Raw genomic sequence first — 24,508 nt, 5'->3', positions numbered from 1 at the left:
TCTCTATAGTTTAAGAGGAGATAACTTTCCAGATTTGACCATAACTGGTAAGATACACCTTACACAAATGTTCCAAATGTCAAACACTCTCATTTTCCATATAGCTGGATACTGATGAGACATTTCTGTGTGGGTAAATTCTAGTCACTTGATAATAGCATTCCTCATCTCAAGTTAACAAATATGTTAGGGTATGTATCAACTTAAGGTATCTGGCTGATAAGAACCAGTAATCTTGAACTTTACCCTTCCTAGGCAAGCTAGGTACAGATAATGAATTACTGTACTTAAAAGAGGACCAGGTAGCCAGAGAGAGAGGAAAATTATCCAAGAGTCGATTCTCTAAGGCTGTAGGGCAAAAAAGTGATAGCCTAATCCCAAAATAAGGACAAAACAGAAAGCAAATATTCATTATCAAGAAATGTGTTATTTTGGGGCTGGAGCGATAGTACAGCAGGTAGGGAGTTTGCCTTGCACACAGCTGACCCAGGTTTGATTCCCAGCATCCCATATGGTCCCTGAGCACTGCCAGGAGTAATTCCTGAGTGCAAAGCCAGAAGTAACCCCTGTGCATAGCCCAGTGGACCCAAAAAAGAAAAAAAAGAAATTCATTATTTTTGCACAATTTATCATAATTTTATTATGTCTTCAATTTTATTAATGTAATATTTTTGTAATGTTAACATTTTGGGAGGGAGGGTCTCCCAAGCAGTACTCAGGAGCCCTGGGGGGCATTTTAAATGACTCATGGCCTTCAAACTGACAATTCAGGGCCAGAGTGATAGTACAGCAGGGAAGGTGTTTGCCTTGCATGCAGCCAACCTGGGTTCGATCCCCAGCATCTGATATGGCTCTGAGCAATGCCAGGAGCAATTCCTGAGTGCAGAGCCAGGAGTAACCCCTGATCATTGTCAGGTGTGACCCCCCCCCCCCGAAAAAAAAAAACAAAAACAAAAACCTGACAATTCATTGTTTGGGCAAGAGAATGTGGTGTTGCTTGCCTGGGACCACTATGGCCACCCCAGTACTGCTCTAGAATTACACAGCAACAACTAGGATTATACTGTCTAACAGAATGATCTCTCTGGTCTTCACTGAGAAGTTTACCACAGGGAGGGGATGTAATAGGGATAGGATTGGGAAGATGGAGGGATACTGACCAACAGTGGAAGATGGTCGACACTGGTGGAGGATGTAGTGCTGGAATGTATTATTCATGAAACCCTGCCATTAACAATATTGTAAACCATCAATCCTAAAATTAAAAAAACTATATTGTCCAAGCATGTTCTAATTATCTAAAAGGCTAATTAACAAGGTAGTTGCCATATATGAAACCAGGACTCATATATGTCTCCCATTAATGATTAGGAAAAACGGTAGAAAGGGAATTAAAAGCTCTGCTACTTGTTAGGTATGAGATCTTGGCCAAGCTACTTTACCTAAGTCTCTGTTCTTCATATGCAAAGTGAGAGTAAAACTTACTAATAAAACAATGTAAACACTTGTTTTAGTGCCTAGAAAAAGCAGGAAAGTCCTTGTCACATATCAAGAATCTATAAAATCATCTAATCTTATCCCTTACTTTACAGATGAAGAACTAAGACCAACAAAGATTAAGACATTTCGTTAATGGTCCTTTTCTTTACTCACTTCCTTAATATTTGAGATTACGGACTTACATTTCCTAAGACTGTTTTTGTCACTTTACTTCTAAAGTGATTTAAGTTAAAAAAAGATATTCTATTTTTCTACTGGCTTTCTTATTGATTTTAGCTTTTTATATAGCTCACTCCTCTATAGCAAGGTGACCTTGGGATTTCTTATTTAATCCATTTTTTATTTTTCTGGGTGATTCATCCACATAACATCAACAACCATCTTTGATATTTCTAGTATGGATCTTTCACCCGAATACCAAGACTTTATATCCAACACACCCTTAAATTAACTACATTCAAAGAGAAACTCATCCTTTCCTAACATACTTTGGCATTGTAAAGACAAGTATTGTTAAAAAAAATAATAAAGGTGCCAATTGCTAATCAACCTGTCAAGCTACTGTGTGTCTGGCATCCTCTTACACAATCTATCGTCCCCTTAATCTCCAGGTTCTTCTGACTTCACATCCTTAAATTTGTTTCATTCTTTCTACAACAATTATTACTAGCTTAGCTTAGCCTTTTTCATATTTTGTCTAGAATTACAGAATTACTACAAAAGTCCTCTAATTGGGGCCAGGACTGTAGTCCTAAATTGTATACCTCTTGTGTGAGGCCCTGGCATTAACCCCAAACCCCCACCCCTCCTCCCATCTCTCACCTTCCTCACCCCCTCTCCACCCACACACACACTGGCGCCCTCTAATAGAATAGAATTCTCCTTCTCTATTATTGCCTTTGCTGGAATGCTTTTCCAGTTTCAACCTCCTGGCCATCAGGTGTCAGCCACTTTGTGAAACACTGTTTTAGATACATCATTTCTGTGGTTCCTTTGCAGCAGAATGTAGAGAACACATTATTTAGGATTTTAGAATTGGAAAAAAAGCTATGTCTACTCCAGTGATTTTTTTTTTTTTTTAAATAAAGGAAACCACCCGTGGTGCTAGAGGAAGGGACTGAGTCATTCCTGGGGCCTGATATTTTAGTGTTCAGGCTGGTGGTGGTGCTTAGACTTGGCCAGCTGGTCAAGCAGTGCAGAGAGAACACCAGGACTGTACACTTCGATTCTGCTATGGAATTCCCAGGCAAGTTATGTTCAAAGCACTAACAACTCAGAACTATAAATAATGTGGTGTATTCTTTTGTCTCCTTCACTGTATCTGCTTTGCATATTAGAAGTCCAGGTTTGATCCTCAGTACTGTATGGTTACCAAAGAACCACTGGTAAGCCAGGGCTAGGCCCCAAGTACTACTGGATATGTCCTAAACACCCCTATTTTTTTTTTTTTAAAAAAAAACCTCATTTCCTACCCTTAAAATAATTAAGAGTCACTACAGTGAGGGCCTGAGAAATGGGTCAAATGAAAGAGCACTTGCTTAACATGTGAGTTTCTGTATTTGAGCCTTAGCACTATATGCACCACCCTGCTTCCCCCAGCAATTCTAAACATCAATGGGTACAGTCCTGGTGCTCTCTCTGCACTGCTCGACCAGATGTCCAAGTCTAAGCACCACCACCAGCCTGAACACTAAAATATCAGGCCCCAGGAATGACCTCGTCCCTTCCTCTAGCACCACAGATGGTCGCCTCTATTTAAAAAGAAAAAAAAAAATCACTGGAGTAGAGATAGCTCTTTTTTCAATTCTGATATCCTAAATAATGTGTACTCTACATTCTGTTACAAAGGAACAGAAGAAATGGTGTATCTAAAACAGTGTTTCACAAAGTGGCTGATACTAATCCCCTGGTTGGAGGCCTCTGTAACAATCCAGGGACACAGTAGTTTCTCAGGTGCAACTGGGGGATGTCTGTTCCCTTAGAGAAGGTAGATTTCTAGGGGGTTGCTGAGTGATTCTCTCTCTCCCCCTCCCCCTCCTCTTGTTCTCTCTCTCTCTCTCCCCCTTGCTCTCTCTCTCTCCCCCTCTCCCCCCCTTGCGCTCTCTCTCTCTCTCTCTCTCTCTCTCTCTCTCTCTCTCTCTCTCTCTCTCTCTCTCTCTCTCTCTCTTTCCCCCCCCCCAACAGGGTGGTAAGTCAATTAAGATTGGGACTTCTGAAATGAAATAACAAATTTACTTAACTATACACATGCCACATGCCATTTACAATAACTTAATGACCACAGGATAGAGAAAGGACCAGTATAACAATGAAAATAAACAAAAATCCCCAATAACTTAATGATCACACAAAATAACCTGAACATGCTATTTAGAATCAGCTTGTGAAATGTCCATTAGTGTCTTCTTACCTGAAGTCCTTTTATAAAATTCTGAATTGAGAAATCATGATACAAAAAAATGTTGGTTAAAATCTGTAACACTTTTTCACTTAGTTTAAAGGGAAATTGAGTTGTAAGAAGTAACTGAAAGAGATAAAAGGGTGGGATAATAATATGCATTTTATTCTTCAAAATGTTAGGCATAAAAAAGATAATACTATGACATATTAACATTAACACAAAAGCTATAATAGTTGCTTATTCTTTAAAGTATCAACCAATTTTTAATTTCAACAATAACAAAATATATGTTACATCTTTAGAATCAAATGTTTATCATTCTCACTTTATTCTTAATAATCCTTTTTAAATCCTTAATAAATAATTCCTACTAAATAATTCTTTCTTTTCCCACTAGAAGAGACTAATAGTTACAGATTTGGAGGGTGGGGAAGGAGGCTGGCCAGGGCAGGCAGGGGATGGCAGGCCATACTATGGTGCTAGGATTTCTGAACCTGGGTAGGTCATATGCAAAATAAGATCCTTAACCACCATTATTTTCTCTTTGGCCCCAGAAGCTACAGATTTTGATGGTTCTTGTCATCCCATGAGATTTTCATCCATAATTATGCACATTAATAAAAAGTAGCACACTTTGTACTGTATACTGAGAAACCCAAAATTAACAGATGTTTACCTAAAAATATATAAAGCAGTTGAATTTGGGATAGGTCTCATTCCCCTGACCCTGAAAGAGCCTCCAGTCACTGGGAAAGATGAGTAAGGAGAGGCTGCTAAAATCTCAGGGCTGGGAGGAATAGAGACGTTACTGGTGCCCATTCAAGTAAATTGATGAACAGGATGACAGTGATACAGTGAGTTTGGGACTGGAGAGATAATTCAGTGGGTTAGAGCATATGCTTTACTTTTTTCAGGAGGATTGAGTTTGATCCCTGCACTTCATGGTTCCCCAAACATTACTGTGAGTGGCTTCCAGCAATGAGCTAGGAGTAGCTGCTGAGCAGGACCAGAGGTAGCCAAACAAAACAGAACAAAGTTGAATTTGTATTATTTAGCTAATTTCCAATAGCCGAGAATAATGATTTTACAAAAAACAGTGGGAAAAGGTTAATAATGATGATAGGATGAATAAATACTGTATGAATTTGATGAATACTGTAGACGGACTTTTTCTAACATATCAGTAAAATGATAGATGCCAATTTTATAACACACACACATTTTTAAAATGTAGAAAAAAATTAGTAAAACAATGGGAGGTCGTCATTATTTTACCTAACACAAGAAGCATAAAGAATACCTCTAAGGAGTCAAGACTAGCAACAACTTATGGAAGTCAATACTAAAGAATCGTTATTTCTGGGCCAGAGTGAAGAGTGATAGTACAGTGGGTAGGGTACTTGCCTTGCATATGACCTACCCACGTGTTTGATGCCCAGCACCCCAGATTGTCCCCCAAACCCTCCAGAAAAGATTCCTAAGAGCAGAGTCAGGAGCAAGCCCTGAACACCACTGAGTGGCCCAAAATCTCTCTCTCTCTCTCTCTCTCTCTCTCTCTCTCTCTCACTCTCTCTCTCTCTCTCTCTCTCTCTCTCTCTCTCTCTCACTCTCTCTCTCTCTCTCTCTCTCTCTCTCTCTCTCTCTCTCACACACACACACACACACACACACATTTCTGGGGCTGAAGAGATAGACAAGGCTTAAGGTGTTTTGCTTGCATGAAGTCAGTTTAATCCTCAATATGTCATGGTCCCCCAAACACCAGTGAGAGTAACTCACAAGCAGAGCTGGGAATAACCCCTGAGCATCTTGGGTGTTGTACAACCCCCCCCCTTACCCACCCCCAGCCCCATGTCATATTCTATTTAAGCAGAAACATAAAGCCACGTTGTAGGAAAATGTTAGTATACATTTTTTTGCCATTAGCAGAATAACAGGAAAAAGTCCACCTAAAACTTCAAACCATTTTACATGAAATCGAAGATTAAAACATCATTACGAGGGATTAAATTCTATAAATTTATAGAATTCATTAAATTCTACAAATTTATAGAATTCATTCTATTAAATTTATAGAATTCATTAAATTCTATAAATTTAATTAATAAATTTATAGAATTCATTAAATTCTATCAATTTAATTTATAAATTTATAAAATTCATTAAATTCTATAAAAATTTATTTCAAAAAAACCTATTTTTTAAACCAAGTATTGATAAGTAGATGTAGATAAATGTGATGATTCTTTTCAAAAAATTTATTATCCGAAGAGGAAATAATGTATTACTATAAAAACATTAAATAAAAATATTAAATCATGTAATGGAGTAAATTCAACATATTATGGAGGAATATAGAAATCTATCACCATGATTTATCACTTTATTTTGTTTTGGGGTCACGCCCAGTATTACTTAAGGATTACTTCTGCCTCTGTGCCCAGGGACAACTTCCAGAGATGCTTGGGTAAGCATTTGTGGTGCCTGCCAGGACTCAAACCACAGTTGTCCACATGCAAGGCAAGCACCCTACCCTGTTGTATTATCACTCCAGTCCCATATGATTTGTTTATACAATTTATTCTAGACGCGTGTCATCTTGTTTCACTGAGAAAATTTTTTCTTTTACCTTATTAAGAATTGTAGTCAGGTGCTCCTTGCAAGACAAAGACTGAAATAATTCTATACATAAGAGAGATGACACTGCATGAGGAAGCAAACGGTGGATGATAATAGGGGACGTAGCAATTCCAAAAATGAGTATTAGTGGAAATTCATGTAGATGCTGACTAAATTCCAGAGAAAGATACAAAAGTGAAATTTCTTTAGGAAATACATTTCAGTATACTGTATTTCAAAATAAGACAAACTTCATTTTAATGCTTACTTTATAAGAAACTGCTTAGTTATATCATTGTAAATACTAAAAAACTTTTCTAGGATAGATAAAAAAAGAGTTTCTCACCATAAATACTACAACAGATATTACAACCTGGAAAACACTCTTAGTAGTGTTACATATAATTAAGTCTCTACAGATGAACAGGTTTGAAGTAAGATTGAGAAAAATATCTCAACCTGGAACTGATTCCGTTATAGATAAGTAAAAGATGAACAACCTTGGTAAGAAAACTACCTCATTATGCTACTAAAATTTGGTTAACTTTTGGTTTTTGAGTTAATTTTCTTTTTCTTCAGTCAAAGAAACAAAAATGTGATAGGTCTCCAAATATTCAATTACAAGTAACTAAAAATCGTGTTATCTGTCACTCTCTGAAAAAGATGGCCTAATAAGTAAAAATTATAGCTTTTCTTTTTTTAATTCTTTTATTGATTCACCATGTGGAAAGTTACAAAGCTTTCAGGTTAAAGTCTCAGTTATACAATGCTCAAACACCCATCCCTTCACCAGTGCACATATTCCACCACCAAGAATCACGATATACCTCCCCCTTCCCCCAACCTCCCCAGCCCCCACCCCGCATGTGTAACTGGTAAATTTCACTTTACAAAAATTATAGCTTTTCTTAATGAAAAGAGAATTATGTGCAAAAGTCATACGGCAATACCAATACCTGATGATAACTATGAAATCTTGTAGTACTTTTGTGGTAAAGCTTTCCATGTCCTTTAAGATAAGCACAACAGGAGGAGACTGCCATTGGCTAGATAAAGTCCTCTTTTTTCTTGGTACTTTTAGTTCTGACTTCTTTTATGCCATGTGGAGGTGAAAAAAGAAGAGTTAAAATTAAGGCTTGGGGCCTGAGCAATAATATAGTATGTAGGGTGTTTGCCTTGCATGATGGCCAACCCAGAGATCGATCCTCAGTATCCCATATGGTTCACCAAGCACCATCAGGAGTAAATCAGAAGTAATTCCTGAGTGCATAGCCGGAAGTAACCCCTGAGTAGCACCTGAACAATGCCAGTGTGACCCAAAAAGGCAAATAAATAAAATTAAGCCTTATCAAGCAGACTAAATAACTGTCATACTGCAGTGTGCTGTTATTTGTCCTTCTGTATTTCATAGTAAGTCTTTATTTCTCCCACATGATAAAGAGAAACATTCCAACAATTATTCACAGCATCTTCCCATATTTGACACAGAAATTAACATTAGGAAGGAAATAAGTTCAACAAAATCTGTAGTTGATAAGAATACTTATCAATTTCTGTTGGAGAAATGTTAGGGAAGCATAAAATATAAAGTAGGATGATATATTCTGATTCAGGGTGAAACTTAACATTATTAATTGAAAAGTACAATGATTTATTTACATTACTTCTGGCTCTGCTATGATTAAATATAGCTGAAAAGCATCTTAAATATCAAATGAGTCTATTACAATCTTTTAAAAGTATCCATAATAAACTTGAAGGATCTGATTTCTAAAACATCTACAATTTTTGAATCAAATCAAGATCATATGTTAAGTATTAGACTCAATTCTTACATGACATAAAATAGAATTTGTTTATGGTAATGCAAGTATGTACATCAGAAAATGTCCACTTTTTTCACAAATCCTCGAAGCAGTAGATTTATGTTTAACTATTCATTATTCCTCTATTCTTTTTAATTTGTCACTATAAGCAAATACTGAGGAACATAAGGCATGTTAGAATCATAGCCACTGTCAAAGACAGATTCTGCAGTAGATCTGATTACTGATGTAGGTTTTGTCACTAGCTGATATCTCCCACAAACAAAATAGCCCTGTAGGATTATATTCTCCCACAAACAAAACAACTTTGTAAGAACTTAAGCATTTAGTATAAATTAGGATACATAACAAAAAAAGTCTAGCAGGCATCGCACAAATGGCTATTAATAACTCATGTTACATTAAGACGGGGGGGGGGGGTAGAGAGGGTATCTGCAATGCTCAGAGGTTGCTACTGGCTCTGCACTCAGGAATTACTCCTAGCTCGGGGGACCACATGGGATGCCAAGGATTGAACCCGGTTTGGTCATGTGCAAGGCAAGCACCCTACCTGTTGTACTATCACTCTGGCCCTATATAAGATTTTTATAAGAACAAATAGTACTATGTTTAATATAATAGCAAATCTCTTTAATATTTTCATTTTCTGTTAGAAAATTATTATTTTATAATTACCTGTGTGACATTCATATACCAACTGGTAAGAAAATCCATTGAACAATGTGTATTTTTCTGAGTGACCTGAATACTTCCCCCTTCTCTGGATTCTTTATCTGTACACCAGTTCATCAACTGGGAAACCATCTTTTGCAAAATATGTTTTACATCTGTAGAAAATAAAAGATAAGAAAGCTAATCTGTCCTTAAAACAAATCTAAAATCCCTGTAATTTCTTCATCAATCAGTATGTCACATTAGATTCAATGTGTCATTCTACACTTCACATTAATATAACAAAGTATTAAACATATTAACTATTAATGTTCATTAGTATACTGTCCTTAATACTTAAATTTCATTAATTCAAACCATATGAAGGCCAAAATTTATGTGCATTATATTTAATTTTTTTGGGAGGCCATATTTAGGAGCTGTGCTTAGGCTCACTCCTGGCTCTGTGGCTCAGAGATCACTCCTGCCAGTGGTTGGGGGACCATAAGCAGTGTCAAGGATCAAATAAGGGTTTGCTACATGCAAGACAAATATGCCTTACCCACTGTACTATTTCTCCAGCCCAAGTACTGTCCACAATTAAAGTGTTACCTTTCAAGTGTATAAACATAACATGTGTAAGTTATATTAGAAATAATATGCATTTCAATTATATCAGACAATAAAAAAATTTAGGGCCACTAATAAAAGATTAAAAGAGTTATTTACTTAAGTTACTGATTTTCCTGATAAGTTACTTTTAAAGATACCCTAAATCTTTTAATTACAATCAGTTCATGAATGAAAAATAATGTGGGTCCACAATGCTTTTGTATCAATTAAATTTAAATATATTTGCCTCTGTCAGTGTCCACATCCTTTGTGATAGAATGGCTTCAGAGTCTGACAGTGAGAAGTTGTGCCAAAAGACTATTTTTACCATGGTGGCCTTTCAAAATAGGACAATAAGATAATTTGAGACTATAAATATATGACCTATGTCTTCTATTCTCCTTGTGAGTTAAATAAGAGCTCCCCATAGTTTCCTATACTAAGCCTTCCTACTTACTAAAATTCCATTGAATAAAAAAACATCCAATGTAAGATGCCTTGACTATTCCTGGCAGTGAAAATGACAGGCTGAAATAAACAAAGGTGGCAAGACAGAAAAATCAAGACTACTTACTGAAGAATCTTGCAATGCTATGAGGTGCTATGGTCACCTCACAAATTAAAGAAATTAGGTGGAAAGGAGGAGGAAGCTGGGGTAGGAGAGATTTCAAATATCTCAATAAAGTTATTATGGCCTTTATACTTTACCTGGACAATCTTTAGCTTGCAATGAGACTACATATGGTGTCACATTATGCTGAAGGGCTTCTGTGAGACTTCTGAATGTTAAATCATGATCTGTTACATTCACACCTAAAGGGTAAAACATCAGTATTACACCATCATTTTTTGTTTTTGAGCAACACCTGGTGATGCTCAGGGTTACTTCTTGCTCTGTGCTTAGCAATTACTCATGGTGAGGTTTAGGGGACCATGGCATGACAGGGATGGAATCTGGGTTTCTCACGGGCAAGGCAAACACCATAACTTCTGTACTGTATTACTCTGGCCCCACCACCATTTCTCTTAAAATTTAACATCAACAAAAATAATTAATGTTAAGTGAATTATTAAGCAAAAATATTTTAAAATGTGATTAATAATAGGTACACAATGCAATACTATGCAGCCATTAAGAAAAAATGAAGTTATGAAATTTGCTTACCCATGAAATGGATGGACATGGAGAATATCATGTTGAGTAAAATAAGTTAGAAGGAGAAGAGCAGACATAGAATGATGGTAGTCATTTGTGGAATATTAAAAAAAAAAAGAATTAGAATAACAATACCCAGAAAAAACAAGGAACAAGGAACCAGTCCATGGTAGGAAGCTTGCCACAAGTTGTGGGGGAGTGCAATTAGGAGAAGGGAACACTATGACAATGATAGTTGGAAATGATCACTCTGGACAAGAACAGAGTGCAGAAAGAAGGTAAAGTGATACACAAGATAACCTTTCAGTAACCATATTGCAAACCACCAGCTGGGATCAGGGGAGAGGGAAGGGTGGGAGGGTAACCAGGGACACTGGTGGTAAGAAATGTACACTGTTGAAGGAATAGGTGCTGAAATATTGCATGACAAAATCCCAATCATTGCAAATTTTGCAACTGTGAAAAAAAAGCACTTCTCATACAAGCAGACAGGTCACTGAGGAATAAATGGGGGTGATGAGGGCACCGGTAGAATCAAGTGAATTCAGATGAGGAGATTGGTGTTGAAATATCATAAGCCCGAAACCCAACTGTGTAATTTAATGGTGACTAAATAAAAATTAAAAATACTTCAGTAACAAAAAATATATAACAGAAGTCAAGACATAATACTGCAAAAATGAAGAGTTCCTCATTAACTTAAGAGGCACAATCTATATTTAATTTTTATGAAAGGTATTTGACACAATTTATCTAATAAAAAATTACTAGAGGACCAGGAGAGAATGTAGCAAGGAAGGCACTTCCCTTGCACGTGGCTGACCTGGATTTGATCCCCATATAGTCCCTTGTGCTCACCAGAAGTGATCCCTTACCAAAGCCAGAAGTAAACCCAAAGCACTACTGGCTGTGGCCCCAAAACAAAACAAAAAATTACTAGAGATGTGTAGTTAGCTCTTAAAAACATCTTGGGAATAATCTGATTATCATATAAGAATTCTTTGAAAACAACTATTTCAAAATAGGGTTAATTCAAAATATGAATTTCATGACATCTGCACTTATATGTTCATTGCAGCATTGTTTACAATAGCCAGAATCTGGAAAAAACCCGAGTGCCCTAGAACAGATGACTGGTTGAAGAAACTTTGGTACATCTATACAATGGAATACTATGCAGCTGTTAGAAAAAATGAGGTCATGAAGTTTGCATATAAGTGGATCAGCATGGAAAGTATCATGCTAAGTGAAATGAGTCAGAAAGAGAGAGACAGACATAGGAAGATTGCACTCATCTGTGGAATATAGAATAACAGACTAGGAGTCTAACACCCGAGAATAGTAGAAATAAGTACTAGGAGGTTGACTCCAGGCTTGGAGGCTGGTCTCTCATTCTGGGCAACTCAGAGAAGGAAACACCAAGTAAAATGTGGTCGGAGGTCATTCGGGGGAGGGGTGACGCGTGCCGAATGTAGACTAGAGACTAAACACAATGGCCGCTCAACACCTTTATTGCAAACCACAACACCTAATCGGAGAGAGAGAATGAAAGGGAATACCCTGCCATAGTGGCAGGTTGGGGTGGGGGGAGACGAGACTGGGGAGGGTGGGAGAGATGTTGGGTTTACTGGTGGTGAGAATGGGCACTGGTGAAGGGATGGGTTATCGAACTTTGTATGGGGGAAACATGAACACAAAAATGTATAAATCTGTAACTGTACCCTCACGGTGATTCACTAATTAAAAATAAAAAAATAAATAAAATATGAATTTCAGCCTTGCCGTTACCTAAATTTAACTGAAGAGAATTCAATCATTAACCCTAATAATGATCTCAGTACAGATAGAAAAGAAATTCAGTGTACACTTAGCTGATTTCTACAGAAAGATTCTAAAATTGTTTATCAAACTCCTAGTTTTTTGGTTTTTTTTGCTTTTTTTTTGGGGGGGGGGCGTCACACCTGGCGATGCTCAGAGGTTACTCCTGGCTCTACATCTCAGGAATTACTCCTGGCAGTGCTCAGGGACCATATGGGATGCGGGAAATCGAACCCAGGTGGGCCGTGTGCAAGGCAAATGCCCTACCCACTGTGCTATTGCTCCAGCTCCTCAAACTCCTAGTTCTTATGATACCTATCAACATGTAAATGATTTTGCAAGCACTTATCAGTTTAGAGAAAATCTGCCTCACTTTGGAAAAATTTCTATTAATTTACATAGTTCCTAATTCCATTATCTAGACAGTGTTTAGGCACATATCAGCAGTGAGCAACTTGAGTTTTGCTACTTTAACATGTGCATTACGGGACTGGAATAATACAGTGGGTAGGGCGTTTGCCTTGCATGCGGCAACCCGGATTCAAGCACTGGCATCCCATATGGTCCCCTGAGTACTGCCAGAGGTAATTCCTGAGTGCAGAGCCAGGAGTAACCCCTGAGTATTGCCAGGTGAACCCAAAAAGCCAAAAAAAAAAAAAAAAGTAAAATAAAATAAATGTAATATAAATGTAATATATTGATGGCATGGATGATTCTGAACCTTTTCCTTTTCTTTAAAGTAATCTAAAAAGGATCTTGCCATATTCAACAGAGAAGCGGCCAGGCATTCTGGTGAGGAACGCGGCCCGGAAAATGCTCCGGACCCGAACTGGGGCCAACAACACCGGGGAGCCGGACAGAGGAGGTGCAGCCAGCACACCTTCTCCAGATGGAGCCCTGGTGACACCAAGCAGCAACTAACACGCTCCGGGATTCGGGACTGGGACACATCAAAGCCATGTGGCCGCTAATGCAGCCGGGCAACCTTTTCTAAAACCTGAAAACATACAATCTTTTAATGGAAAACTAATTATCAAATGCTTCCTTAGTAAGGTTATCTTGTTTGGGGGTATAACTCCCACAACAATAGTGAGTTTTGTGTTGAAATATGGAACGTAATCAAGGTGAAGAGAAAATGAAGTGAAATTCATCAGTTATACAGTTGGGGTGGGGGGGGCGGAGGGGTATACCGGGGATTTTGGTGGTGGAATATGGGCACTGGTGAAGGGATGGTATTTGAATACGGTATAACTGAGACATAAACCTGAGAACTTTGTAACTTTCCACATGGTGATAAAATAAAAAAAAAGTAATCTAAAAAGAAAAAGGAAAGGTTCAGAATCATCCATGCCATCAATATAATGACATTTCCCCTCCCAGGATAGAAATATAAAGTGTTAGCAGGTATTTTTAAATAACAAGTATCAGGGCTGGAGAGAAATTACAGTGGCTAGGGAGCTTGCCTTAGTATCCTACATGGACCCCAAGCACTGCCAGAAGTGGTTCCTAAGCACAGAGCCAGGAGTCATCCCTGAGCATTGGTGGGTGTGGCCCCAAAACAAAAATAAACAAACAAAACCCACACACATGTAAATAAACCAGTATCTTTGAGACCAAAAAGTGTGTAACTGTAGCTTAGTGAGTTTCCTCTACCCTTCACTCTGTGATGCCTGAGGTATTATTTGTGGTGCTCACACACACTTGACTGCACTGTTCACACACTTGGTTGCAGTGCAACAGGAATCACATACTTGTGGTTTCAGGGACCTTAATAGCAGTATGGGTATTTATTCTGCAATGATCCATGGGATCAAACAAGGCCTCACAAATACAAGGTAAATATTCTATTACTGAGCCACATGCTCAGGTCACAGAGATGCTTTTTATAGTATCACCACTATATTCTAGCATGCTTTATGGTTTATGACTATGATATAACATCTTTGAACAAATTTGGTACTCTGGTAAAACGTATCTTTCGTTATTATATAAGTTAGTTAACACTGTATTCCTTAAAATGATCAATTTGTTGCTGAAACAATATAATCAACAATAGCTTCCATTAGAAAATGTTCTAGATCACTGACTTTCTAAAAACATAATTTCTATTAGCTTCTTTTTAAAATTTGGGTAGCAAGAAGAGAAGGGATTTAAATAGTGCTCTAACAATAAAATACCAGGTCATTATCCCTCTTGATGATATTTGCCCCGTTTCATCTCTAATAGCTAAAATCTGGCAGCACAGGAAAAAATACAAGAAGGTCATCCCTAGGCCTGCTTCTGATCCATAAAGAGAAGAGGTTTAAAATTAAGAGGAGGGTTGGAGAGTGTTGATCAGGCTGACCTCAGGCTTTGCATGCAAAGGACCACATTTGACCACTAGAACAACAGTCTCCTGAGCACTGTCAGGAGTGAGCCCAAGCTCAGAGCCAGAGCATGCCAAGTGTGGACTCCTCCATCCCTGACAAAAACTAAGTAAGGGTAGACGGTACAGTAAAGCTGGTCTAGAGCATTATAAAAACCATTCTCAAGAGTCTTATAACTTAGAGTGATCCTGGGATCAGCAGTGTGGGCATTTCTTGAAAGACTATAAGAAATGCAATTTTAGGCCCCAGCCAAGATATATTTATGAAACTGGTATTAGAAACTCCTGGAGGCCACTTGTAGGCATCTTAAAGTTTGAGAAATAATGCCCTAAATAACAGGATTGAACAGCAGGATTACTACAGTATCAAATAAAACAATTAATTTGCTATCTCAGAGCCTACCAGTATGACAAGTCTTAAATAAGTAACAGCTTGGAAGTAAAAGGAAGAATGTCTTTGAAATTCAAATAAATTCAATTTTCTTTTCAAAAAAATGTTGAAATTCTGAAGAAAATTTTGTTATCCTTTAATTCAGATTAAAAAAATAGGATATTAAGGGCCAGAGGAATCACTCAATGGGCTAGAGTGCACACTCTGCATGCTGTAACACATGTTCGACTCCAGCACATATGGTCCCCAAAGCACTAAGGCAGGACTGATCTGAGCATTGCTGGGTGCAGTGCCCACCACCCACTCCCGAAAAGGGTTATTATATTTAACTATCTAAGAAGTTGACAACCCGAAAGCAATTTACCCATAATTCATCCAACTCTTCTAATAATTAAAATGATATTGTTTCTAAAAACCCAAGATTGATAAATTAGGCAAATGAAAAAATAATTAAGATCATAGAGCAATTCTTAGGAAGGTCTGCTTTTTTTTGTAAGTATAAAAATTAAATCTGTTAACATACTGGTAGTTTTTTGGGTTTTGTTTGTTTTTTAGGCTATACCCACAGAGCTGTAGGTTGGCAGTTTCTTTCTTACTAAATAAATCTCACATATTCTCATAATTTAAAAGAAAGACCAGCACAAATACAGCTCCCTTTTTATTTTATTTTATTTTATTTTTTTGCTTTTTGGGTCATATCCAGCAATGCTCAGTGGTTACTCCTGGCTTTGCACTCAGGAATTACTCCTGGCGGTGCTTGGGGGACCATATGGGATGCCGGGGATCGAACCCGGGTCGGCCGCGTGCAAGGCGAACGCCCTACCCGCTGTGCTATCGCTCTGGCCCCGCATCTCCCTTTTTAGTGTTTAGGGTACTATACGTACATTAGCATAAATACAATTTCCTTTTCCATTTTTTTGACAAAAAGTTGAGGAGGGCACAAAGCTTTGGTAAAATTCTTTTTTTGTTTGTTTATTTTGGGGCCACACGTAGAGATACTCAAGGGTTACTCCTCACTCTCTGCACTCAGAAATCACTTCTGGCTGTACTTGGGATGCCAAAGCTTAAACCTGGTTCAGCCATGCTTTACCAATGTACTACCTCTCCAGCTCCTCAAATTCTTTTAATTTATAGATGTCTGTTGGTTGAAAATATGCAAAGTCAACTATAATTGGCTTAATTTTATGAGAGAAAAAAAAGTTTGTCAAAACAGATTATTCCACACTATTCTGAAAACAAAACAACAAACTATAGCCCCGACATCTAACAGACACATACCTAGAACAATAGCTGCAGTTGGAATTTCTCTGGCTTTTATTTGACAGCCCCAGTCTTTTGAATTCTTCTTATAATAAGAATGAGACTTGTGCAGAAATTCAATTAGACTGTCAAACAGGTTTTTATTTAGTTGTTCTTGTAGTCGCTACAAAGAAAAGGTAAGTTTATGAATTACTGTTAGTAGTAACTGAAGCTTCTTTCCAAGTTCAGAGAATAGTATTGTCGTAAACGCTATATCCTAAAAGACCACGTGAAATATAAAGATGATGAAATTAAAAACATTTCTTCCTTAAATATCCAGTGATTAGTGCTTCCTCTCCTCCTTTATTACAGAATTTCATTTAATCATTCAACATTTACTACCCCAGAAATGAAAGGTAATCACTAAAAACCAAAGTGAAGACAATGAGCAAGAACTCTTAACAATTATAATGTATTATGCAATGTGCTATGATAAAAAGGAAACAGAGTAGGATCACCAAGTTTAAGGTCAGGAATATACTTGAGCCAAAGTAAAAGAACATTAGATGGGGCTGGAGCAATAGCAAAGCGGGTAGGGTGTTTGCCTTGTACTCGGCCAACCAGGATTCGATCCCCAGCATCCCATATGGTTCCCTGAGTACTGCCAGGAGTAATTCCTGAGTGCAAAGCCAGGAGTAACCCCTGTGCATCGCCCAGTGTGACCCAAAGAGAAAAAAAACAAACAAACAAAAAAACAGAAGATGGAGATGACAGTAGGTTAAAAAAAAAAAAAATTAAAAGGAATGGAAAATGAAGGGAGGCAAAGAAGGTAGAAAGCACCAAACAACTAGTTAAACAAATATAGTTAAGCATAAACATGTTAAAAAGAGTTTGAGGAAATGTAGACAAGTAAGCATGTTGTGTATTGTGGGGTGGGGAGAGAGGGAAGGGGAAAGAGCACTCACTGCTCCCTGGAAACCTTTTTAATCACCTGGTTTTGGGGTTATACATGGCTGTGTTCAAGATTACCCCTGGCTCTGTGTTCAGGAATTACAACTGGTAGTGCTTAGGGGAGCATACTGTGGTACTGAAATCCAACCCAGGTGAGCTGTGTACGAGGTACTATTTCTACAACCCAAACATCTAACTTTTTTAAAGGAAATAAACAGAAAATTCCCCCAAGTACATATAGGCATTATCATCTCCCTCAGCAGTGCTAGCATCCCAAAAGGGTGGTAAAGCTCACTCTGGGAAACATTAGACTAGATATCCCCCAACCCACCCCCCCAAAAAATGCATGACACTAATGGGTTTGGATTTTAACCTGTGAGAACTACTGAAGGTATCTGAGATACAATTAAATTTGGGCTACTTTTGGAAAACCATATGGACGATTCTCAGAAAATTAGAAATTGAGCTCCCATTTGACCCAGCAATACCACTCCTGGGAATATATCCCGGAGAGGCAAAAAGGTATAGTAGAAATGACATCTGCATTTCTATGTTCATTGCAGCACTGTTTATGATAGCCACAATCTGGAAAAAACCAGAGTGCCCAAAAACAGATGACTGGTTAAAGAAACTTTGGTACATCTACACAATGGAATACTATGCAGCTGTTAGAAAGCATGAAGTCATGAAATTTGCATATAAGTGGATCAACAGGGAAAGTATCATGTTGAGTGAAATGAATCAGAAAGAAAGAGACAGACATAGAAAGATTGCACTCATATGTGGAATATAATGTAGCAGAGAGGTACGAGCTTGCAATGATGCAACTTCTGGCAGAAATTTCTCTGGACTTAGTTACTAAAATACTTAAATACGGAAATCCAAAACCTCGCGGCTGCTATTGTGGCCATACGACCTCACAGCTCTTCATTCTCAGCAATGGAAAACAAATTTTCAAATGCTTCCTTTCCGGCAGGTCTGACTTTGGGGGGCAGAGGGGACTCCAAACAATAATAGTGAGTTTTTTGTTGAAATATTGAATGCAATCAAAGTAAGGAGAAAGTAAAGTGAAATTTATCAGCTACACAGGCGGGGGGTGGGGGACTAGGTGGGTGGGGAGGAGGTTTACTGTGGTTCTTGGTGGTGGAATATGTGCACTGGTGAAGGGATGGGTGTTTGAGCATTGTGTAACTGAGACTTAAACCTGAAAGCTTTGTAACTTTCCACATGGTGATTCAATAAAAATAAATAATTTTTTTTTAAAAATGGGGCTAATAAGGGTTAATCTGGCAGCACTATGAAGGCCTGCTTAGTGGAAATCAAAGAGGTTGTACTGGCAGAGGGTTGTAGCCTGGTATAGGGTTGAATCATGTTACAGAACTTTTCAAATTTGGTCAGTGGTGCCATATAGGCTAATGACTGACCTGAAGGGTCTGACATGAGAGGAATGTCAGTTAGAATCCAAGTTAAAAAACAGAGGGCCTTGACTATAAATTCAAACACCTTCACATGAAATACATGCCACTAAGTGTGAAGCAATAAAAAGTGGTAGAAAGAAGTAATAAACTGTAGAGTGTGTGATTCTCCTAAAGGTATTAAAAAAGGATACAAATACTTGTTGAACAAAGCAAATCCATTCAAAATTCTATCTCTAGAGCTATGAATTTTATTATAGTAGAAAATCTGCCTACTATATATCTTTACAGTCCCCAAATCTTTTTTAAAGGGAACAAACAGAAGGTTTGCTGGAATCTCAAGAAGATAACTATACATGAGGAAAAGAAGTGGTTTCTAAAGCACTTCATTTGTTAAGTAACTGAGTGCGTAATTTAAAGAGTTTATCCTTTAAAAGCTGTGAAGTTATAAAAAAAGCCTCTTGTTTCAGTATTTATTATTATAAACAACTGTTCCAGTATTTGAGTGCTTAATACAGGGAACATGATTTATTTTTGATTCTTTTTTTCTTTCTTAAGAATATACAGTTTATAGCTAAAGAATATTATCTAATACCTTGTAAACTGCTGGAAAGAAAGTGGAAAGCAAAAAATGAGACTTATAATACTAGAGATAATGTTAAACTATTTTTAATATTTACCTCAGTCTCAGATTTCATTTGCTGCCACATCAACTGGTAAGTTTCAAATCGAAGTTTACTGTCCTCAGATTCATTTTTCCCTTTATTAAAATAGTCCTCTAAAAACAGAGAAAAAAACAATGTCCTTTTTTATATAATTTTTTTTGTTTAAAGTCACATAGTAACGACAGAATATTTTACAAAAAGATAAACTTCGAAAAAGCAACATTCAATAATCTTTTAGTTAACTATATAAAAATTTTATCATATTAATTGTATCCTTGACTATGTATTAACTATAAATTTTTAATTTTTAGGTTGTATTTCCAACACTTATGTGTTAATACCTAAGTTCTTTGGGCTCTAGGGCCATACTCACCAACACGCAGGGCTTACTCGTGGCTTTGTACTCTGGGATCACTCCTGGAGGGATTCAGGGAATCATATGGGGTGCCTAGGATTGAACTTGGGTCAGGTGTATGCAAGGCAAGCGCCCAACCCACTGTACTAACTCTCTAGCACCTGAATTTCTGTATTTATTTGAAGATTTTGCCTAAGGTAAATATATTAACTATTAATGTATTTTCATTATTTGCTCTTATTCTATGGCCTTGTTTGTAACTAACACTTTATGTTTTGGTTTCGTTGGGGGCCAGCCAGTACAGCAGGTAAGGCATTTGTCTGCATGCAGCTGATCTGGGTTTGATACCCAACACTCCTTAGTCCTCTGAGTCCACCAGGAGTGATCCCAGAGCGCAGAACCAGGAGAAAACCCACTGCGAGCACTGCTGGATACCCACCCTACATCACAAGAAGATAATAGTAAAAGGTTTACTACTGAAAATAGGTTTACTATTTTACTAGTGAAACCAGGGTTTCACACATTCAGGACATATGTATCATTCACAGAATTACATACCTGGTCTCTCTAGTCTGCTGTTTAAAACTACTAAGATGACCTACTAATTTCACAATTCATAATTGGATTAAAATCTTAATTTTGAAAAAGTCATTTATTTATTTATTGCTTTTTGGGTCACACCCGGCGATGCACAGGGGTTACTCCTGGCTTTGCACTCAGGAATTACTCTTGGCAGTGCTCAGGGAACCATATGGGATTCTGGGAATTGAACCCGGGTTGGCCGCGTGCAAGGCAAATGCCCTACCCGCTGTGTTATTGTTCCAGCTCCAGAAAAAAGTCATTTATTGAATACATTTTTCTGATTTAAGATATTATTGTTTAAAAACATATATACATGAAAAAATTTTGTTTTTCTTTTTGGGTCACAGCCGGTGATGCACATGGTTTACTACTGGCTCATGCACTCTGGAATTACTCCTGGTGGTGCTTGGGGGACCAAAAAGGATTCTGGGAATTGAACCCAGGTCGGCCACATGCAAAGCAAACGCCCTACCCACTATACTATCACCCCAGCCCTTAGAACTATTTTAAACTGTTTCTTTTGTTCTTCTAAATCCAACTTTATTCCTGTACCAGTACTTAAATTCTTTCACTACTGTAGCTTTGTAGTAAACTCTAATATTGATGAGATTCTGGTCTTCCTCCCACCACTAATTTTGTCAAGTCCAATAGTATAAATTTATTCAGTGAAACCCTGGTTTCACTGAATAAATTTAATTTGTAGGCTGATTTGAAGAAAAACACACTTTAAACCTTTTATTATAGTTTAGGCTACATATTTACTTAGTGTTGACATTTACAGTTTGGGTATATCTCACCTCACTACCACTAAAGTGCACTAGACCCTCCCCACCACCTCCCTACTCCCTAACCTGAGTCACTTTCTGTCCATCTACTCCCCTATTATGGGGTTGTTTTATTCTAGTACCCAGGGATTATAAGTAATAGTCTGTCCTTTCTTTGTTTCCCTAAGAAATGACTCTTTTAATACAAGAAAATTCACATCCCCAAGCACTATGTGTTTCTTGCTTTAATCAAATATTTTATATCGCTTATAGTTTTCTATTTTCTTTTTTCTTATTCTTTATTGCTGGGTATTTCATTGTAACAGAATTTTCACATTATTAGATAACTAAAAGTACATTTACTTCGGGCTTGCTCTTCAAGTGTACATTCTCCTTTGAACATCTTTGCTGGCTTGCTTTTTTACTTTTTCCCACTTTAGAGAAGCCTGTATTTTTTTTTTTGGGGGGGGGTCACACCCAGCTATGCTCAGGGGGTACACCAGCTCTGCACTCAGGAATTACTCCTGGTGGTGCTCGGGGGGCCACAGCTATGCTCAGGGGTTACTGCGGCTCTGCACTCAAGAATTACTCCTGGTGGTGCTCGGGGGGCCATATGGGATGCTGGGAATCCAACCTGGGTCGGCCTCGTGAAAGGCAAATGCAATACTCGCTGTACTATCGTGCCAGCCACCAAATCCTGTATTCTTATTGAACACAGATTTCCTCTTTCTCTATCCTCATGTCTTTGTAACTAAATTTCAATAAAAACTGTCTTGCTTCACTACTTTGCCTAAATTCTTTTCTGCGAGGAAAAGGTGACAGACCCAGAACACCTGTGACAACATTAGGACTCACTTTTCTTCCCTACAAGAAGAATCCTGGGGCTGGAGAGATAGCACAGCGGGTAGGGCGTTTGCCTTGCACGCGGCCGACCCGGGTTCAAATCCCAGCATCCCATATGGTCCCCTGAGCACGGCCAGGGGTAATTCCTGAGTGCAGAGCCAGGAGTAACCCCTGTGCATCGCCAGGTGTGACCCAAAAAAAGCAAAAAAAAAAAAAAAAAAAGAAGAATTCCTCCTTCAGCCTGAGTTCACAGCTGCCAGAGAAATCAGGTGGCAGGGACCATCTCCCACACCGTGCAGAACAAGCAGACTCCTGGCACAGCTTGATGGCTGCCTCCTGGAACTGGTGGACCATGAGCAATACTGCTGTGTAAGTACTCATAGCAGACTTAACTAGTCCTGACCCAAATAAGAATTTCCCAGGGTGGCCAAGGTGGTTGTGCCGAAAAGTGGGAGCACTGTTTTCTAAAGGCTACCTACCTTCCCCCCACTTAATCAGGTCACCAGTAACACAACCAGGCATGTGCAAGTACCCAACCAATCCCTGGGCATCATTACAACAGACAAGGGGAACTGCAAGAGGCAGGAAAAGCATATACATTTACTTCTTACTTTGCTGAGATAATGGTAGTACTATACCATGGTTTCATTTATTTATTTATATTTGCTTTATTTTTTTTTTTGTGGGGGGTGTCGCACCCGGCAATGCACAGGGCTTTCTCCTAGCTCATGCACTCAGGAATCACTCCTGGTTGTGCTCGGGGGACCAAATGGGATGCTGGGAATCTAACCCAGGTCGCAAGGCAAACTCCCTAACTGTTGTGCTATCGCTCCAGCCCCTCTACCATGGTTTTAATGTTAATGCATAGTTTGGAACAAAAATTCTCTTTCATGTTAAGCAATTCCCCCCTAAACTCATATTTGACTCAATATTTTTTAAACAAATATTAAATTTTACCCAAAGCCTCACTTGTATGATAAAATGGTACGATTATAAATAATAAGAGGAAAAAGCGAGGAGATATAATATTACTGACAAAAAGGCTAAACAGGCTGATTTAAGTATAACAAAACAGTCATTTTTACTTTGATAATGACAAAAATCATAAAAATGTTACTAGAAGCAAATCAGCACATAAACTTTTTATCTACTGAATAAAGCTGTATCAAATGTTTAATAAAAACAATTATTAGAAAGTGGGATAAAAAAATGGGGAAACTAGCATGTTTCTTTTCTCAGTCACTAATAAAACAGATGGGTAAGAATCAGGAATACATGGAGGAGCTGAAGAATGTTGTCTCACTACTGCCAGGTTTCCTCTGGCTTGTAGCTCACAGTGCTGTAATTCAGTGTGAATCCTTACAGTTCCGGCACTGCTTGCTGCCAGTCTCTCCCAACACTCCCACCCAGCTCATTAGTTCCTGCCCAGCTGTTTTCTAAAATGCGTCATCAATCATCCACAGTAAATTGAAGAAAGGGAGTGCTACCAGAAAGTGTTAAGTCAAGGCACAGATGGTAGACAAAAGGCAGAGTATCTTCCTACTTCTTTGGAAAAATCTGGTTCAAAAACTGAAGTCAGGCAAGTGATAAAATCTGGGTATGTTTTTCTCATTCTTGCTCCATCTGTTTTATAATCAGGGTCAATTCCTCTAAAAATTTCCTAACAACTTCTGTTGGTCTTAAGTGAGCACAAAGAAAATTAAATATACGTGTGGTTCAAAGTATATATTTTTATTAATATTAAAAATGGTTAAACAAATTATAATAAATTACACGTGAAATTCAATATAGTAACTTTTTTTTTTTTTTTACTTTTTGGGTCACACCTGGCGAGGCAGAGGGGTTACTCCTGGCTCCTGCACTCAGGAATTACTCCTGGCGGTGCTCCAAGGACCATATGGGATGCTGGGAATCGAACCCGGGTTGGCTGCGTGCAAAGCAAACGCCCTACCCGCTATGCTATTGCTCCAGCCCCAGAAATTTAATATAGTAACTTAAAAAAAAAAAAAAGAATTGTCTCATGAGAGAAAGCATTAAGTAATGATTAGACCATGGACTCCTGAATCAGGCAACCTGGATACAAATATCAGTTCTATAATTTATTATCACTGTTACTGATAAAGTTTTGTGAAGTAGCCAAGCAAAAGCCCACAAAAAAATTCCCTTATCTAAAACGACAACCTGAAACTGTCCTGGCTAGTACAATCAGTTACACTGCCCCTGCTCACACATTAGCTGTGTTTAGAAACCCTACTATAGCTCAATTTGGCAGTTCAATTCCTAGAATTGGCCCCTTCACTTTCTTCCTGAAACAGGCTCAAAACTTTTTATGTACATATTACTTTCTTCTCATGA

General features: G+C 38.0%; 1 protein-coding gene across 6 annotated transcripts in view; it reads right to left on the bottom strand.

Annotated features, from left to right (window-relative positions):
• The window catches only part of ORC3 (origin recognition complex subunit 3), a 59,843-nt gene that overhangs the window by 31,795 nt on the left and 3,540 nt on the right, over positions 1-24,508 (bottom strand). For all 6 annotated transcript variants that reach the window (XM_055136940.1, XM_055136938.1, XM_055136939.1 and 3 more), the window contains 7 exons: positions 19,625-19,722; positions 16,618-16,762; positions 10,318-10,422; positions 9,022-9,173; positions 7,477-7,610; positions 6,531-6,690; positions 3,911-4,024 (listed from right to left, as the gene is read on the bottom strand). In XM_055136940.1, coding sequence (XP_054992915.1) covers positions 3,911-4,024; positions 6,531-6,690; positions 7,477-7,610; positions 9,022-9,173; positions 10,318-10,422; positions 16,618-16,762; positions 19,625-19,722 — 908 coding nt within the window. The remainder of the gene's footprint in view (positions 1-3,910; positions 4,025-6,530; positions 6,691-7,476; positions 7,611-9,021; positions 9,174-10,317; positions 10,423-16,617; positions 16,763-19,624; positions 19,723-24,508) is intronic.

The sequence above is a fragment of the Sorex araneus genome, chromosome 4, assembly GCF_027595985.1.
Source record: "Sorex araneus isolate mSorAra2 chromosome 4, mSorAra2.pri, whole genome shotgun sequence".
NCBI classification, from domain to species: domain Eukaryota; kingdom Metazoa; phylum Chordata; class Mammalia; order Eulipotyphla; family Soricidae; genus Sorex; species Sorex araneus.
This window is presented reverse-complemented; position numbering and strand designations above follow the sequence as displayed.